This window comes from Dermacentor albipictus, chromosome 5 (assembly GCF_038994185.2).
Source record: "Dermacentor albipictus isolate Rhodes 1998 colony chromosome 5, USDA_Dalb.pri_finalv2, whole genome shotgun sequence".
Lineage (NCBI taxonomy): Eukaryota > Metazoa > Arthropoda > Arachnida > Ixodida > Ixodidae > Dermacentor > Dermacentor albipictus.
Window position 1 is genome coordinate 95,130,441 of NC_091825.1, and position 18,751 is coordinate 95,149,191.

The 18,751-nt window shown below is 46.1% G+C and overlaps 2 protein-coding genes across 3 annotated transcripts in view; one reads left to right on the forward strand and one right to left on the reverse strand.

Annotated features, from left to right (window-relative positions):
• Positions 1-18,751, reverse strand: part of LOC135918614 (uncharacterized) — an 87,030-nt gene that overhangs the window by 53,469 nt on the left and 14,810 nt on the right. The gene's annotated exons all lie outside the window — the stretch shown is intronic.
• LOC135918622 (glutamate receptor ionotropic, kainate 5-like) overlaps positions 1-18,751 on the forward strand; it is a 57,042-nt gene that overhangs the window by 27,310 nt on the left and 10,981 nt on the right. For both annotated transcript variants that reach the window (XM_070538620.1, XM_070538621.1), the window contains exons 4-7: positions 250-411; positions 4,347-4,500; positions 8,708-8,925; positions 17,781-17,940. In XM_070538620.1, the coding sequence (XP_070394721.1) occupies positions 250-411; positions 4,347-4,500; positions 8,708-8,925; positions 17,781-17,940 (694 nt within the window). The remainder of the gene's footprint in view (positions 1-249; positions 412-4,346; positions 4,501-8,707; positions 8,926-17,780; positions 17,941-18,751) is intronic.

An 18,751-nucleotide genomic window follows, 5' to 3' on the forward strand; every position in this document is an offset into this window, starting at 1 on the left:
CGGTGTAATAATTGAAGAAATTTCAACTTCTGGATACCATATCATTTACATTACAGACTGCTGACTCATCGTTTCTTCGTTAGGCTCTCCGGTTTCAGAATAGCCATATTTCTCTCACCCTAAGGCGAAACTCTAAGCGAATCATGTAGTTCGTGAGTCGTCTCCTAAAATGCGGACGATTGCTGAAGCTCGAAATCTGTTTGTGGGAGAAAACTCAACGCTGACGGTGAGCGGTGGATTCCGTTCCAGGTGGTTCATCTCACCATGCCCATTGTCGCCAGGACAGCCAAACGGGATGAATTACTGGACTCGACGTCGACTTTCTACGTGAGACCAGTCAATATTTTCGCTGGCAGAAACCAAACTCGAGAAAACAACATGGCTGGTTACTTGCTGACTTTCGACCCTCAAGTAAGTAGTTACTTATTTTGTAACGGAGGGAGAGAGAGAGAGAAAGAGTAACATTTCATTGAATGAAAAGGTAATGGGTGTTGGGTGTGGGTGGGTGGGTCTCTTTTCCGAGAATACACTCGCCAGAACTACAAGGATACCCCTCTGGGTCTCCTTGTCCGCGTCGGTGAGGATGGTCTCCCACTACTCGCTATTTGTGATTTTGAATCATTGGAAGGCATTTAATCGTCATAATAGTGTAACTATATATGATTGGTAGCTTTATAAGCGATAAGGAACAATTGGAAAAAAAAAGAAAATGATCAGAGATGATACCCACAGTTTACATATAGATCCATAGAAATGCATGGAAAAGCAATAGTAAGGGTGGACCAACTTGAAGTTTAAAAATGCACCTACTTAAATTTGGGGGTGGGGAAACTTAAGTTGCGGGTTCGCCAACTGAAATTTGGGCGTAGGCCAACTTATGCTTAGCACACTTAGATAACTCCAGTGGAGTTTCTCCATGGTTTTCGATATAAGAAAAACGGGAATGACTCCTCAAAGACTAAAATTTGAGTTTTTTTAAGCTTGTGTTTATAGACGTGGAAAACATACAGCGTCAATTAAGCGATTAGAATACTCACGAAATAAATCAGACTCGCACGCGTTAATATACTTTAGCAAAAAGATTGTTTCAGCTTTAAGAATTTTGTGGGAAACGTTGCTCATTCGATCAACATTTACAATAGCCTTACTGAGTTCTTTTCATTAATTTTTGTCCGCGATGAATCGTTTCATAAGTGTGTGATGTTTAATTCGTGTGGAATGGTATTTATCTTTCGCTTAATGTCTAAAATTATTTTTCGGATGAGCAACTTGAGCCTTTGATTATGCACGATTTCGGCAAAAAGGACTTGTAGAGTGGAACGATGCATCCATCACGCTGTGTGTTTATTAGCCAGAGAGCACAGTCAATGCCAACGCAATAAATTTTAACGTTTAAAGCTCCAGGTGAAGCCAGAATGATGTGGCTTCAATCACTGCTTCAGTTCGCCTTAACGCCGTAGCTGTATAAATGAGCAGTTACAGTCGGCGGTACTCAAAACACATGAGTAGCTTCTATTTATAATGAACGCTTTGAGGCTGACGTGCTTCAACTGTGACAATTCACAAACCGCACTCAGCGGAAACCCGTACACAGACGCGAACGTGTGCGCCCGCGTTATCCCAGTCGTGACTCCAAAGCACACATTCCTTTAGCGCGATCCGGCGTAGGCGTTGGGCGTCGCTTCGGCAAAAAGAACGTAGAACGAAGTTCCGAACCGTGCATACCCAAACACTTCCCTGCCACAGAAGTTGCTCATACCTTGCCTTTCATCCTTTACGAAATTATTCCTCGGAATCTTGAGAACAGCAGACCACAAACAAATGTAATGAAAAAAAAAAAACACCGACAGCGCATGTCCTTTATGTTTGGCGTGTTTCCCTTTAAAAGTTCGTTCGCACCACTTTTTCTTCTTCCCAGGGTTGAAATAAGGCGTCAGAAAATAAACAGGTGCTAAAACAAAAGCGTCAAACTGAAAAGTTGTCATCCCGCTCGCAATAACGCGTGGCGTCGTCTGTTACGCTGCATAGAGGGGCGAGAGCGCGCGAGGAGAAACGAGTGCGAAGAGGCGGCGTAGATGGCGCTGCTTTTTATCACTGAAGGGCTTTACTAGTGCGTACGTCATAGGGCACGTGACGGCGCAGCCAATGGGGAGGAGGTGGCGCCGCGTCAAGAGCGTAAAATGAGCGCGCCTTTAGATTCAGCATTAAAATAAAAAGAATTCAAGGGGCACTTATCCGTGGATAACTAAGTGCTAAAGCATTGCGGCCACCGCGCCATACTTTGACATTATTTCACAACGCAGGGTCATCAGTTCGACTCCCAGCTGAGGTCGTGGGTTCAAGTGCTTTAACTAACTTCACCTTAACCTACTGTGCCTTAATGAACTTCGCCTTAACACCAAAGGTCGTGAGTTCGACTCCCACGAAGGGTCTAGAATTCGCAGCCTTTTTGGGCCATCGTTTGGTCACGCCGACAACGTCCGATTTTCCGCCTCATTAGCCATTTAATGTTTTCGCTTTCAAGCAAGTTAAACAATAAAAAAAGCAACAAACCTTGATGTACGGCTGCTAAATGCTGTTTCAGATCAATTTGGTTTTGTTTGTATTCCTTTTCGGGTTTTTAATTTGTTTCCCGTCGCGGCAGCCTCAAGCTCATACTCACGCAGTTCTCACGAGCTGGACGCCTAAACCTCTCAATCACGAAAGGCGCGCTGTGACACATTTTGATGATCTAGCTTCGTGCACAGCTTCCACAACGTTGCACGCTAAGTGCGAGACCGAGTATGGCATCACCTTGCCATCATAATAATCATTTTCCTCCTCATTCTCTATCCCTCCTTCGTTTTCTTTCCCCATTCCCCAGCCGAGCGTAGCATGAGTGGCCGAGCTCTCTGCCTTTCCATAAATGACATTCAGTCTCTCTCACCAAAGATAGTTTGTTTTCGACATTGCTTCGTTGTAATGCAGGCGTTTACCAGCGAACTTCTGTCTTTAATACACTTTTGGAATAAAAAAATATGAACCACCATGGTGTGCTGTGTTCCTTGCCATTTTACGAAAGTTTCTGTGCTCACCGCTGGTATCTTAATAACGGAATCTCGCAATTCAATTATGTTCGTCATAGCTTTTATGAGATAAACCACTCGACACGAATGCTATCCTCGTTTGTACAGCAGAAAACAGAAACCATGGTCAACTAAACCGCCGGTCCACGATGAGTGCGTGCAAACCTAAAGTAGGTATGCTAAACGCGCGCAAGTCTATCAAGGTTTTCCTGTGAATACGACCTTAGGGCCACTGCAGTGCATTTATCAGTTGTTACGTGCACCTGCGAATGTATAAACCCTCACCCATTCCCACACCTGTTATGATCGACCTGTCGGGAGTGAGATACATTCAGTCGTACGTTCTTATGACAAGATGATTTGCCTCGTCCCAGAAGAGGCTGTTACGGTCAGCCTGGACATCAACCTTTCAAGGGTAAGAAGCGTGCAAACGGGCGTCCCCATATCAACATAATTGCCCTCTTCTCCGAAACGATGTCAACCCTTTTTTTTCCCCGAGCTGAAACAATGGGATGGACGAAGAGAAGGCAAACCAGAGGGTGGGAGGCCATCGACGACAGATCCTGATGAATGTAATAATGCTTCCACAGGCTCCCCGGGAAGACGTCGACAACCACAAGACCGAAAGGGCGTCAACCCCTTTACCTCGAGCTGACACAAAGGCATGGAAGAAGGACAGAAAACTCGAAGGGCCTGGTCGACGGCCGAACCTACTTCCACAGGCTCTAGAAGAAGGCGTCGACCACCACAAGACCGCCAGGGGTTATTTAAGGCCAACTTGACCCCCTGTTAATTAGAACCGCTCGAGACTGAGATGGGAGTCACGTCCGTGTACCAATTAAGTGAATACACTCTTTTCTACTTTTGTTTCCATCATGGGAGGTATTCTGTAAGAGTTCGCCTTGTGGACATGTCCATTTCGTCGGCTCTTGAAGTTCTCATTGGCTGTGGCACCTGGCTGCTGTGAACGCGCAGCCTAGCGCAGCCAATCAGAACTTCAGCAGTGGACGAAACGGACATGTTCACAAGGTGGACTCTTACAGAATACCTCCCAATCACGATGCCTGACTTCATCGTCATTTCCCGATTCTTGCGGGGAATATCTACCTCATCCTGTCGAGATGGTATCACACCTTTATCTTGAAGCTCGCAATACATGTGCGGGTATATACTGCCTTAGGGTCCCTGCAGTACATTTGCCAATTGTTACGTGTACTTGCGAATGTATGAACCCTGCTCCATTCGCACACCTATATATTTGCGTTCGCAACATGTGCGCAGGTATGGGCACTGCTCCTCTTCTTTTTGGCCCTCCTTAGCATCGTCCTTGCCTTCTTGGATGTGGCACTCCGCAAGATGGCAGGACTGCGGGCCACAGCACTCGAATCCTGGAACGAACACTTCTGGATGCTATTCGAGAACATGTTCTGCGAAGGTAGTATTACGGGTGCATGAGAACTCTTGGACGTAAACGCTTGTACTGCCTTGTAGCATGTACTTGAAAAAAAAAAACGAGGTTTGCTAAGCAGTTTGTTACCTAGAAGACAGCATAATATTAGAGCGTTGCAAGCTGTTGTATCTTATTATTGAACGATTGAACTGTGTTAAAGCAAGCTTTGGAAGACTTAAATTATAATAGCGAAGAACTTGCTTTATTTGTACTAGGTAAAACCAAAATGATTCTGCCGTACAGTATAATGTTCACTCCATAATACTTGAATTCGCCAGAGTATGCCCATATGTATTCCCAATGTTCCCATCGTCAAATGACTTGAAACGTGATCGCATTGAAGATTACCAAGAGAACCTCGTGTACGAAGTACGATAAGTGCCTTATTCTGATTATAAACGTTGGCATTACCAGGCCAAATTGCAAATTTTGGTTATACGCTGGAGGTTGTTACGTGTCCTCCAGGGAGCGTTCTGCCGCAGAATTCTTTTTTAATCGTCTCATTAAGAGCCGCGATATAACTATTTCAGCACCGCGAACGCATGATTTCAGGAGGCGAGCTCCACTGTAAAGCGAGACACTTTCTCCACATTTTCCGTCTAGCCTCCGCACGCGAAATTCCTTCCCTGCGTTCTCCCATAGCGGACCTCGAGGATCGCGTGACGCATACGTCACGGACCCCGCCTTCATTTTTTTTCTCCTCACTTTCATGTTCTTTTGTTTTGCGGCGCTGCGCACTTCCACTGACGGCGTCGCGCGCGAGCTGTTGGGATTCTCTCGTTTCGCGCAGCGCACGGTTTTGCACGCTGTGCACAAGGATACCTGACTACCGGTATAATGCAGTGCTACACGAATACTGAGGCAGACACAAGCGGATTGCAGAGCGTGATCACCCGTTGGAACACGGTAGAAACTGGCGTAGTTTCGGTAGTTGCGCACGCGACTGCACGACCGTGGGAACAAACAGACGAAGCGGAAGTACATCTCTTTTGCTTCGGCATGAAGTAAAACAAAAAACACGCGGGCAATCCGTTTGTTATAATAATAATAATAATAATAATAATAATAATAATAATAATAATAATAATAATAATAATAATAATAATAATAATAATAATAATAATAATAATAATAATAATAATAATAATTTAAACTTCAATTCGTGAATTCAAGCAACAGATCACACAAGTAACAGATGTTGCCTTGGATAATTCTCGAAGTCACGTGTATCGATGATTGACGCCACACTGCTGACACCAACACGTAGGCGCAGGGACACGAGTACGTCACCGTCCTGCTTGTAGTGCGGTCGCCGCGAGCGAAAGAAAAAACGGCGTTCGGATTGAAATTTCAGACCTTTCCGCGGCGCGTAGCGATGTAATACTTTGACTTTGCAAACACGATCGTTAGCGCGCATTGTACACTCTGCGCTTGTCAGCTTAAAATGGCCAGACCTGGTGAGGGGCGCTTTAAAAGGCACACCACAACAACGTCTAAATGTCGCCGCACCTTCAGCGGCTCTCACTTCTTCCCTAAATTCATTACACAAACGATATAAGAAGCTATTTGTATCGTATACGTCGTTCAGCTATCTCTTCTTGCACGCGCCGCCAGTCTGTAAAACATATATAAGTTGTCCTGAGCTTGAAGTGCAAACATGTGCTTTAAGAGAACACTGATGGTCCTTCATGATTGTGCTTTCAGCATAAAAAAATTGCTTGGGCCGTTGGTTAACGTGTCACTACAGCGACCAACTGTGAAGCCATTAATAAGCTTCTTTACAGGAAATGACATTGTATCTCTGCAATACAATTAGTATGTCGTTCTGTGTTCGTATTGTTCGGATTAATGCGACAGCTTAGTCGCCTTAAACCTTCCAGGTTCCAATTCATTACGTTCAATTAAGGTTAACTTTCACCACGTTTCTTATACCTTTTGAGTTACGAAAAGTAAGCAACTGTAGAACTGATTGAAAACTTTCGATTCCTCAGTGAGTTTTGTAAACTTTACCAAATGTGGACACCATGCGAGAACTCTATACAGGAATGTCATACTAATCACCATTCACAAGGGAATATTCACGAATTCAATATTCACAAGGGAATGCAGTGCACAAGCACTGCATTCCCTTTTTCAGCAAGGTGGTTGCTGAAACTGGTGCAGTCCCCAGACCCCCACTGAAAGGAAACACTATGCCTTTCTTTAAGACCGCGTGCCGGCGATTCTCTGTTATGCTTGAGATCAACGAGTTGTAATTCAAATGGCACAATGCCACTGGCAAGCTTTGAAAAGCTGATTTAGGATCCCAGAACACTGCTCATTGATATCGTAATTTCTGCTCAACATGCTGAACAGCGGAAAGAAGAGCGTCAAGCCCTGATTCTGAAGGCGAGGTAATATACGACGTTTGGAATTTGGCTGTGACCAGACGGGTCGGAATGACGATGGTGGCCGAAGAATTGGTAGAACTGACCGCATTGTCCATGCAAATGTGAACGTGATCCACATGCTGCACTCGTATGCAGACCCCGCTGCTTAATTAAGCTGCTTCAGACCCATTATTGGAATCTGGGCCTATCTTGTAACTTCTCGCATATGAAGACGTATTTGAGGCTTCTGTGTACAACACAAGATATGCTGCTTAGTCACGATGGTTCTCAAAAAGGTAGCCTGAGGTCTACCTACTGGCATGCAAACCAGGTTGTAGTCAGCAGTCTGGGAGAGAGAGAGAGATAGAGAGAGAGAGAGAGAGTAGAATTCAGGAAGGCAGGGATGTGAACCAGTCAGTAGTCTGGTTGGCTACCCTACACTGGTGGAAGGGAGAAGGGGAAGAGAAAGAAGGGAGAGAGAGGGTGTAGATACGTGTACGGACAGCACTTCAGTTACAGTCGCTTGAGCAAATCAGAAGTTCTGAGAAAACACAAAAGTGCCTTCACTGCCTTCTGAGCCGATGATCGGTCGGGATGGTGCTCTAATATGGTCTGTTCACTCAGAGGACGATCATATAGTTTCCTCAATGTGTTGGACAAAGACTGTCTTTGTGCTTGAAATTGAGGACAATGGCACAATAAGTGGTCAATGTTCTCCTCGCATCCGCAAACATCACATGCAGGAGTATCAGTCATTCCAATTAGTGCTGAGTAGGCATTCCTGAAGGCAACTCCAAGCCATAACCGACACAGAAGAGACGCTTCACGTCGGTGTAGACCCGCTGGAGGTTTTAGTTGAAGTGACGGGTTTAGTCTGTGCAGTATTGTGCGCCTTGTATGTGCGGTGTTCCACTCTTCCAAGGAGATCGTGCGTGCTAGAATGCCAAGTTGCCTTGCGGCGTCGGTCCTTGAGAGAGGAATGGGGACGCAGCGGCCTTCTTGGTTTGACGTCCGAGCTGCCTTATCGGCGTCATCATTTCCAATGATACCGCAATGACCTGGTATCCACTGAAAAGAGATATCATGGCCTTTTTCTATTAAGTGATGGACAAGTTCCGCGATTTCGCACGTGAGCTGATCGCAGTCTGGGAGAGATGTCGAATATTCTCTAGTGGCTACATAAGTCGAGAGTCTGTGCTTTCTGGAAATAAAAATTGCTGTGGTGGTTGGGGCATACCGAGATAGACCTAAACATGTGTGCAATGTCTGGCCTTGTTGGCCTAATGAGCCCAGTAATTAATTGTGCCGATGTCAGACATGACAAGCCGACTGCGCTATAAAAATCCCAACAGTAGTTATCTCAATAGTTCATGTATGGATCTCACTCACGTCCCTCAAGTCGCACCGGCGAAACATTTCATCAAATGCACAATTTAGCTAAACTTCTTTAGGTTACCGCAGTAGGGACCTCGCTAACTATCTCTATCGATGATGGCTTCTACAAAATGTTGATCTGTTGCATGAAACTCCTCACCTGCTGATCGAAACGTGGTTATGTGCAGGCTATTGACTCGCGAGTAAATGCCACTGCCGCGCCTTTTCATTCGAACTATTGAGGTCTTGATGGCGATATTTATGCGTATAGAAATGTCCACCTGCCTCAAATGAAGCTTTCGTTGAAGTGCGTGCTTGAGTGCATTCATTTGCTTGGCCCCGTCCCGCCTGTTATTCCACTTAAACAATCCCAACTACAACTAGCTGAACAGGGCCTCTGCCCCAACATTTTTTTTAATCAAATGTGTTCAATATGTTCAACATTGCAGCCTCCGCAAGAATGCCTCAAGCCACGGTACTGCGTATTGTCAGCGCTGTATGGTGGATTGCCATCGTGGTGCTAATGAACGCCTTCGCTGGCCAGATGCGCGCCTGTCTCATGGTTAAATCCGAACGGCCGAGAGTCAACACGCTGATCGACATTGCATCGAAGCCTCATCTCAAGGTTTACCTTCTGAAAAACACTGTGGCCACCCGTTACCTAGAGGTATGTCGTTGCACCTATAGGCGAGAAAGAGTGCGACTACGGATTATCGGCATTTTGTGCAGGCATCAGGTATCAACTTTTTCGAATACGAATTGAATAAGAACAGTAAAGGTCGAATATGGAATGGTCATACGCAGGAATACAACAGGAATAGAGCAGGAATATTTGTTTCAGTTCAAATGGCTGCACAAGCGTAATGACGAGCAAAAAAGGCAGCTAACTATCAGGGGCAAAGGATCACTTTTAAGCAGAAGGTCACTAATTGTCACATAAAAGCACTGCACGAGTAGCGCCTCAACAACATTATAGCTTGGCCCCCCGCCCTCCCCCCCATAAACAACAACAACAACAACAACAACAACAACAACAACAACAACAACAACAACAACAACAACAACAACAACAACAACAACAGTCTCGCCCGAAAGCCGAAGCACCGATCATGATAGCAATTAGTGGATAGCTGTACGAAGTAGGAATAGTAGCTTTAGCAGCCGTGTAAACTTGTAAACAATCGCTTACTCATAGAATGATAGAATGATGATAGAATGTTAAGCGTGACTGAACGAGGACGTAGGAAGAAACAGATACACAGAGACAGCGCTGTCTTTCTGTGTCTGCTTCTTTCTACGTCCTTGTTCAGTCGCGCTTACACATTCTGTCGTGAATTCAAACCAACTAGCCCGCCAGCGTGTCTTAACTAAATTAACAAGCATGGTGTCACGCGCGCACAGGTAAACACGAACGCGTGTTACTCGATGAGTATGGAAACTCGCTGTCATAATACTGGAGGGAGGAATCGCGGTAGGAGCAAGCGAATTGTCCTTCGTATCTCTCACTTCAACGCGAACGAAATGTCGAACGCACAGCGCATACGAAGCTAACGGCACTACGCGCACTATCTAAACATAGCAGATTTATTTGAAGATGAGGCCCGCGTAGGCGCGCACTTTGGCCACGTCGCAGGTCGCTTTCAAGACACACGAGCGCCGGCAACGCGCCCCTACGGCGTCCGCCAGATGCGTCTACTACGGTGTCCGCCATTCGCGTGGTGAAGGCCGTAGTAGACGCCGCGGTTGTCTCCACTCAGTACGAAGCGGTGGGCGAGGAGGACATCGAGGCACCCTAGCAGCCGCCGGAGAAGAACGCTCCTCCTCCCTCGCCTCACCCCCCTGCCTCGCGCACGACAGGAGAGGGCAGGCTTCCGGCCCGCGTTCCTCGCTCGCACACGCGAGATTGAATCGCGTGCGCCGGCTCACCCTCGGGCGCTTTCACTCGCACACACAGCATACGGCGCGCGGCCAAGGTGTTATGTGTGCGTGTGACAACTTTATTAAATATCCCGTTGGAATTTGTACCGAATCTCATGACGGCAGCAACGGCTGTGCCAACGGCAGAAATGTGCCTGGAGTGCCCGTCTTATTGCTACCCCAACAAAAACGCTAAATAAATGGTTGCCAAAAAAGGCCAGAAGTTGGGGGCGCGAAGCTGCTGGCCGACTTGTGTGCCGTAGAGTAATGTGAGAGGGCCCATCACAGGTTTGTAACGTAAACAATAAAACTATTACGCTATTGGATTAACAAAAACAGTAAATGTCAAGCATAATCATAGATTCTCATGGATCTTCCGCCGCGAAACCAGAAACAAAGCTAGCGATACCCATTTCGTTTCTTCGTTGCTTCGAAAATTTTGTCGTCTCCTTTCTGATGAGTAGCGATACTATGTTTAGCAGACGGAGAGCAGGAACGAGAGACACATTGGGTTGTGGTGAAATATTTAGCAGCATTCGAATATTGAAAAATACCGAATAGTTGCCTTTAATATGCGAACACGAATACGTAATCTGCAGTATTCGATTTGTATTCGAAACTTCGAATATTTTCCCCACCTCTAACATATTTATGTGGCCCGCTTGCGCAGACAAGGTTCGTTACCTTGTTTCGAACGCTTACCTGTGTTTCCAACCCTTACCTGCGTTTAAAAAGCCTTGAGGCGAGCAACGCGTATATAAAACTTTATAGAAAGGTATGGGAGCTGACCACAAGCACATTAGTAGTTTCGGGGGTCCTTTCAGCACTTTGTTCGTCTTTCTTACCTTTGTACCAAGCCGTATTTTCGCGCTGCTCGCCTCAATAATGGAAAATGAGCTAGCCCAGCAAACCACTTTTCTTAAAGTAAAAAACCTACTCGCAATTCTTGGAACACTAAATAATATTCACCGGCTAGACAGAAACGCAGAATAGTTGCCACAGTTGCGTACCTTGTGTTCGTTATGTATGTAAAAATGCGTTTTTTTGCAACTGATTTGTTTACCGCTGATACACTGAGGCGTATTCGTATGTGCTCGAACCATCGAAAGGCCGTTAAAGAGAAGCGCTGAAACACGTTTAAATGATGTAATATTTCTTCCAACCCGCTCTTTTCTTTTTTTCTTTTTATTTTGGCGCCGTTATGTTCTTGTTGCGAAAGATTAAGGAAGGTAATACACGGTCGTTTTCAACCTTGTGCCTCAAACCGGAACAGTTGACGTCAGATAGACGGTACGTCTTTATGATTTTGTTATGGCGCAACCAAGAATGGCGCCAGTCGGAAGAAGACTATTTGACGTGTAGAGGCGTAATCAGTTTCAATAGCCGTCGGGTTTATGCATCGTTGTCTCTCTTCTAAATACTGTAAATACAACTTTATGTGTCACTTCTGCAGCGTAACAATATTATTGCCTTTTTAGGACGGCATTTACGCAATAAAATTGTTCGAAGTTTTGCAGGTTTACTTCTTCACATTTCATTGTAAAGTAATTCGTTTATTTTGAAAGAATAAAATTGCATCGTGTAGTCGCCGCCAGAATTTATGACATCAGTGCGAACTTGCTCAGCAGTCTTTCCACCCGTTATTTGTTCTTGCGTATTTTCTGGCTTAAAAGGCCGGCTTATTTAAAACCTACAAGTTCATGAAGTTCAATAAACGTAACGTTTCAGCGAAGCCTAGCTTAAATGAATTTGGACGGCCTCCGAACGTATAGCCGTGATTGCTTCATTGGGAAAAACTTTTTCCGGCAACCTACTCTCTAAGTGAAGGTAAAATTAATGTTTCTCCAGCCCGTCTGGGAATGGGAGGATCGTATGACCAGTTTTCCCGACATCACGGCACACTACCAATTACAAAGGCGCATATACCCATTCCCTCACGCTAGGTTAGACAGGACGCAAGCAGTACACTTCAGACAATTACAGACAGACTCTTACAGAAACCCCAGACTCATGCACGCCATGTATCCAGACATGTACACTACAAACAGATGCACATCGTGTGGCGAGGTTGCCACACTAAATCACATGTTATGGGAGTGTCGGGACCTAACAAACAAGTCGGGCAGTGGCGACCCCTCCGTCTCTTCCACCGCCAGCCTCCAGTAACGCTGGATGGCCGCACTGCTCAGCTCTGACCTGACAGCACAACTCTGGGCCGTCCAGCGAGCCGAGGAAGCCGCTTCGAGACAAGGTCTCGGAACCGCGTCCGCGGCGGGTGCCCAGACCCACTAAAAAGACGCCGGACTCAAATCTTGTTTATTTGAAATAAAAGTTTACGCTCTCTCCAGCCCGTACCATATTGAATCCCTTCCACATCACTACACCTCAATTCGTCAAACTTGCTTCTAACACTGCGTTATGTGTCATTACAGCAACCTTATCTGAAAATCTTAATAATCTTATTAATTGAAAGTGACATTGTATCTATGTATTAACATTTAACATATTCTTGTGTGGTTTTACATTTATTTCGTGTTATCTACATTGTGTCTTCACGTGTATTGTTTTGTTGACATGATCGATCAGTCGATAGATATAGATATATAGATTGATTAATTGATTGATTGATTGATTGAATGGTTAGTATCTTGTCATGAAAGCTGCAGAGCGTGCCATCTTGTGTTTATTTTTCCTCATAACAACTATTTATGCATGTTCGCGAAAGGTGCTTTGTTTGGAGTGTTCATTCGAAATTGCATTCTTCCATTGTCAAATAACTTTTCTTTCCGGCTGTTTAACGTATCTAACCGCTTTCAGGGGGCGCTGAAACTGTGAGCATATACCGGAGGTACCGTAGTCTAAACTTCTATAAAATTTATGCAGTGTTGGGCGGAAACGAATGTGCGTCGCACGGGTTCCACAGCAGCCTGACGCTTTAGATTGTTGGGCCACAAATGCGCGTCCGGAGGGAGCGAATAATTGTCTGCTCGCATACACCGGCCTGTCGAGCACCTCGAGAGCCACTCCTAGACTTCGCGCGCGCGCAGCCAGATGGCCCAGCGTGTCCACAGGGAACTGCCACAGAGGAGCGCGGCTGTCGTACACGGCGAATAGGCAACTGCGCGCGCCACTGGCTCATCTCGGAGTCCACGCAATGAACTCCGCGCGAACTTCGAGGAGGCGGCGCCAGAGGGCACCGCGGGTCCAGGTTGAAGTAGGGTGCCTCGATGCGGGAGCTCCCCTCCGCCGCCGTGCAGGGTGAAGACAACCGCTTCGTCTGCTACGGCGTCCGCCATTATGATGCCCGCTCCGTAGACAGTCAACGGGCGTCGCGCAGCTTTAATGATATGTCGAGAACACGAAATTTTCGCATCAGCAATGTGAAGGTATCAATTCAATATTCTGTCATATTTATTTTTAAAGCGGAATTTCCAAATGGACTTGCTGGCAGCAGAAAAGGGCCGTTCACGCCAGCCGCGCAGACCTTAAAAGAACGTCTTGTTGGGCTAGCTAGTGACTGTTCACCTTGGTTAAAGACACGAAGCATACGCAGGCACGAGTCCCGCCGTCTTTCGCTGTGTCTGTGTGTGAGTCTCGTCCCTTTAACCAAAGCGCAAAGACTGTTTGGCTGCCAGCTGAAACCCGAATTTGTTTAACAAACCTCGTGCCGCCACGGGACAAAAAAAATGATTGTCATCGCACACCCTACTTTCAAATCTTGTTTTCGAATCAGTCATCAGTTAGCCCATTTGCGACTGAATGCTGCAACGCTGAGTAGAAAGCAATAATCGTAACAGTCAAATAACCACTCTGCGGTTGAAACGAGGTCGTGTGTAAGCGATGTTCTACCAATGTTGAATGGTTGTTTCGTGGTCACGGAAACTGCAGTGAATGTGGCAGCTTTTCATTTGTGTCTGTGTTACCTGTCTGTCTTACCTGTTTGCGTCTGTGTTACCTGTGCTGACATTTGCGGATTCTTTAACGTCGCATATTTAAGGCAATATCACATCCATGGCCTTTCGTTGTGATTTCGTAGCATCTAGTGTGATGGATCCGTGGTAGAGGGCATGGGAAATTTCGACCACCTGAGGCTTTATTAACATGCACCGATACTGAACTAGTACAGAGCACCATGCGTTTAACCCCTACAGAAACTCGGCTGCCGCGGCTGGGTGGTTCCCACGTCCTCAGGATGAGCAGTCGAGCGCGATAGCTACGGAGACTATACATCCGGGCCGCTTTTATTGCTTCATTGTAGTTTGAAACGTAATCTATATTTGTTCTGTGGGATATTACACACTAATACTACGAAATGAACCATTTCTGGCGCATTTTTTGTTTAGCTTGGGTATATAGCATGCGCTTTCATTGAAAGTTTTATTATGTGGCCGTATTCTGTTTAGCAATGCTTCCATAGTTATTCTTAATTTTGTTTTGAATTATTTTACCTTACTGTAAATATGAAGATGAGGGTAAACAAAATATTGAATGCATACCAGATTATTTGGTGCCTTACATGTAGCTTATATAGCACTAAATCACGACTCTCACGTAGTAATTGACTATGAAGCCCTGTTTACCATATTTTCTGCACGAATATATTGTCAACTGGTAATTGCTATAAACCGGTCATCGATGCTGCCAAAACAATGTGGCTACACGGCTTCTCAACACTGAGAAAAAGTGCATTCAATAGATAGCAATTTCCGATGTGATAGCTTGTTTCTTTGGTCGGGAACGTTAAGGATTTGAAAAACAACAAGTGCTACAATTCACTACAAATTAACTGCAGCGCAAGTCTTGCTTCCATGCCCACTAATTCTCGCAGCTTCCAGCTGGCGCAGGTGAATGCGTAGCCTTACTCTTGGATAACTTGATATCAGCATGTGTTCCAGAGAATCCTTGTGTCGCTGGCATGCCTCCAGACTGCACTGAACCCTCTTGATTAAATATTCTGTCACAGCCTTAAGAGGAGACTTCAGGGTGAACAAGTTGTCAGTCCAGGACGTGATTCCTTTAACGTGCTCTTCGCAGGACGTGAGCAAGCTCATAACTTCACCGCTCGGATAACACAAGTTCTCACCATCATGAACGTTCTCTCTTAGTGCAGTTAAATATGCATGCTCATGGCTCGTCGAGCCCAGCATTGCAGCCCTGCACTGCTCGCAGTTTTTCGTTTTTTTTAAATTCCTTTCACAAGAAAGCCACCAATATGGTGCAAAATGCAGCACTCAACTGAAGTCAGTGCTTCTTCCAGTCACTCCGTGAGTGGTTCGTGCACTGGGGCACGCAACATCCGGGCATTTCGGACCAGAAAACGCCGTGCACGTGTCTCCCTAGACCGACCGTAACGAAATGTGGGCAGTGCAATGGCGGCCGACGGTCGGAAGGCGGCACTGACCCCTTCACAGAATGACTCCGCCCCCCGAGAGGGCGCGCGCATCGAGGCACCCTAAGGTTGAAGCGGTTGTCTCAGGCATGCGTTTGCTGCAGCAAAAATAGAGACAGCTCACCTAATTCTAGTGGAGTGCGAAAATATTCACTCAGCGAGACCCGTAATTAACGTACACTTTCCATAAGCGCTGGAATTGATAGCGGATGTAAGCACTACCCGTTCAACAATTGAGATAAACAAGAAACGTTTAGGGTATTTGTAGAAAAAGACAGGAACGAGATTGATAGAACCGTATCCGCTACAGGTTAGGGTAAATGTAAAAGGCAGATTTACAGCTTTTAAGGAAGATACGAAAGATTAAGATGATGTCGGCAAAAGGCTCGATTGATAAACATGCGTAGATTACTTGATTAGCTCAAGCAGGCTAGGTGATTATTTCTCACCGCTTTGTTTCTAAGCCGATGTCAATTACAGATCATCACCATCGAGGCATGACAAAGGATCCCGGCCGCAGTGCACGCCTCGTAGATAACGCGTTTCAGCTATTCACATGCTTGGGTAGTCATCATAGATAAGTTCTGTCGAAAATTTATTTTCTCACATGCCCTGGCGTTATCATACATTGAACATTTATTTTCTTTTATTAAGGTGCAGCGGGCAGATGTGACTCCCGGGTATAACACAAACGCAAGACAGAGGACAAAGACGCAATGACAAATTTAACAAACTTTTTATGCGAAGCATATTAACGTAGGTTTCGGGCCTTCGCGCGACGCCCGGCGGTGGCCACCATTGACCCTGAAGTGGGGTCACGTGACATGACGTCACGGGATGACGTCACACAGGCTGCAGATGGGGCCTTATATCGCGCCGTCGGTAGCCTCCCGGCGGTGGCCACCACTGACCTTTAAGTGACCTTCAAGTAGGTCACGTGACATGACGTCACGTGATGACGTCACACCGGCTGCAGATGGGGCCTCATATCGCGCCGTCGGTCGCCTCCCGGCGGTGGCCACCATTGACCCTGAAGTGAGATCACATGATGTGACGTCACGTGATGACGTCACACCAGCTGCAGATGGGGCCTCATATCGCGCCGTCGGACGTCGCCCGGCGGAGGCCTCCACGCTTCGGTTCGCGCCGTCGCGCGCGACGCGGGGGCGGCGCCACCATCGCTGCATCACGTGATATGTGACGTCACGCCAGGGATGAAGCGGCGCGCGCCCGCCGTGGCGTCAGTCTCTGTGCCCGCAACCGCGCCAGCGTCTTTGCGCCGGGCGTGTATGCGGTCAAGATGCCTCCAAACGCAAAGGATACGCTAAGGTTAAGCCCAGTGGATGCTTCGCATTCACTGGGCTTAACCTTGATAAGCCTCCAATTTTTTGTCGTGGTTTATCTTTTTAGTCATGGTTTACCTGCGAATACGTTATTCTCTCGTGATCATCAGTGTAGCTGCACTAATTACGCATGTGTGATCATCATTGCGTTTCCCTTTGACAGAGGTGTGCTCAAACTAGTAATTGGTCCTTGCACCCGTGGAGTACCCGTGGTTCTTGTCCATAGTGCTTGCACCTAAGCACATAAATGTCACCAACTAGCAGAATCCGTCACGTTTGTAAGTTGACATCTCCAATTTCATCTAAATAAATCAAATCAAAGCGACTACAACTACTCCAGTGTTCTTATACATTTGCGATGTGCATACTTTTTGAAATTGCAACTTTACTTGATGTAAAGAAACTTGCCGTATCGTCTGCAAGACAAACAACCATCTATTCGTAACTGTGTCAATTAAAGATAAGTGGCCCAGAAGAAACATTAAAGCACTTCCTACGCTCCTGCCCGTCTTAGGAAGAAGACAGGCCTGCTCTTGGACAGCTTAACAGTAATTAGGCGAAGGCCTCTCACACACGAGAAAATGCTAGTGCCTCGGGTGCTTGCGATGTGCCAAGCCACAAAAGCTCGGCTGCGTATGTTGAGATGCAACAGCCCGTGGAACAACTTGTGAAGAACTGAACTATGCATACTTTATTGTTTGTGTATACGAGCACACTTTCAACTTCTCTCCTCGTTCCCAACTTTTGGGCCCCTTTCCCCTCCCCCTTGAACTGTGTAGGGTAGTCAACCGGGCCCTGTTAGCTAAACCTTCCTTGCTGCCATTCCTTTAACGCTTCTCTCTGTCTCGTTCTATTGCACCTTGGGCCACGCAGTCATCTCAAGGAACAGCCGAGAAGACAGTGTGGAGGATGATTCGCCGCCACCGGACCGACCTCTACGGCCTCCTGCGCTTCTCGAACGAGATGATGACCGAGGTCCTCCAGGAGAAAGCGGTCATCATACACGCCGACACAATTTCTCTGACTGAGGCGCGTGCATCCCACTTTCTCTTACCGCGACGTGAAGCGATCACGATTCCTTCTTTTCGCGAACGCTAAGACAATTCGAACAGGCACCTCTAGGCGTGGCGCATGCGTGGTTTGCATGGCAAAAAATAAAAAGAAGCCGGTTTTCAACATCTTGATTTTCCTTGCACTTGGTGTGCGACATAAACTGGCATTATTCAAAGAACGCGGTAATAAACCTCGCCATATTCTGCCTATTATCCACCAGGCGACCGATCTAATCAGGATTCTATAAATCGAAAATTCAGATAGTTACTGCCCTTTCGCCAGATAATGAAACTGCGATAACGACTTTAAATTAAGACAGAAGCCTTGCGCGAATTTGCAGAATCACAACCCAATTTTCAGTGAGGCTATTAGTTTCGAGAACTGGCAATAATAATTGCAGCTGTTTGTATTTATATCACATACTTTAAAACATTACCTGCACATGACAGAATTTATCTCAAACCTTGGCCACGCGTATCGCTTTCAAGCACTCGTTCATAAATCTTCACAAAGGCAGTAATTTACTCGCGCACATTGTTTCGTCACAACGTTAGCCATTTGTACCTCAGCGTCCTTTGCGAAATTTCACGTCCGTTGTGTTCAGAATACTACCAGAATGGCGAGATAAATTAGGCGTTGTGCGTAAACACACTTATAAATTTTTTGATCGCATGCATAGTTAATTTACAGCTAAAAGCTTAATTAACTTACGCACTCCGAAATTTTTCAACACACTGCCAATAACCTGCCCTTTCTTTTATAAACTATAAACAAAGTACCTTCCTTAGCTC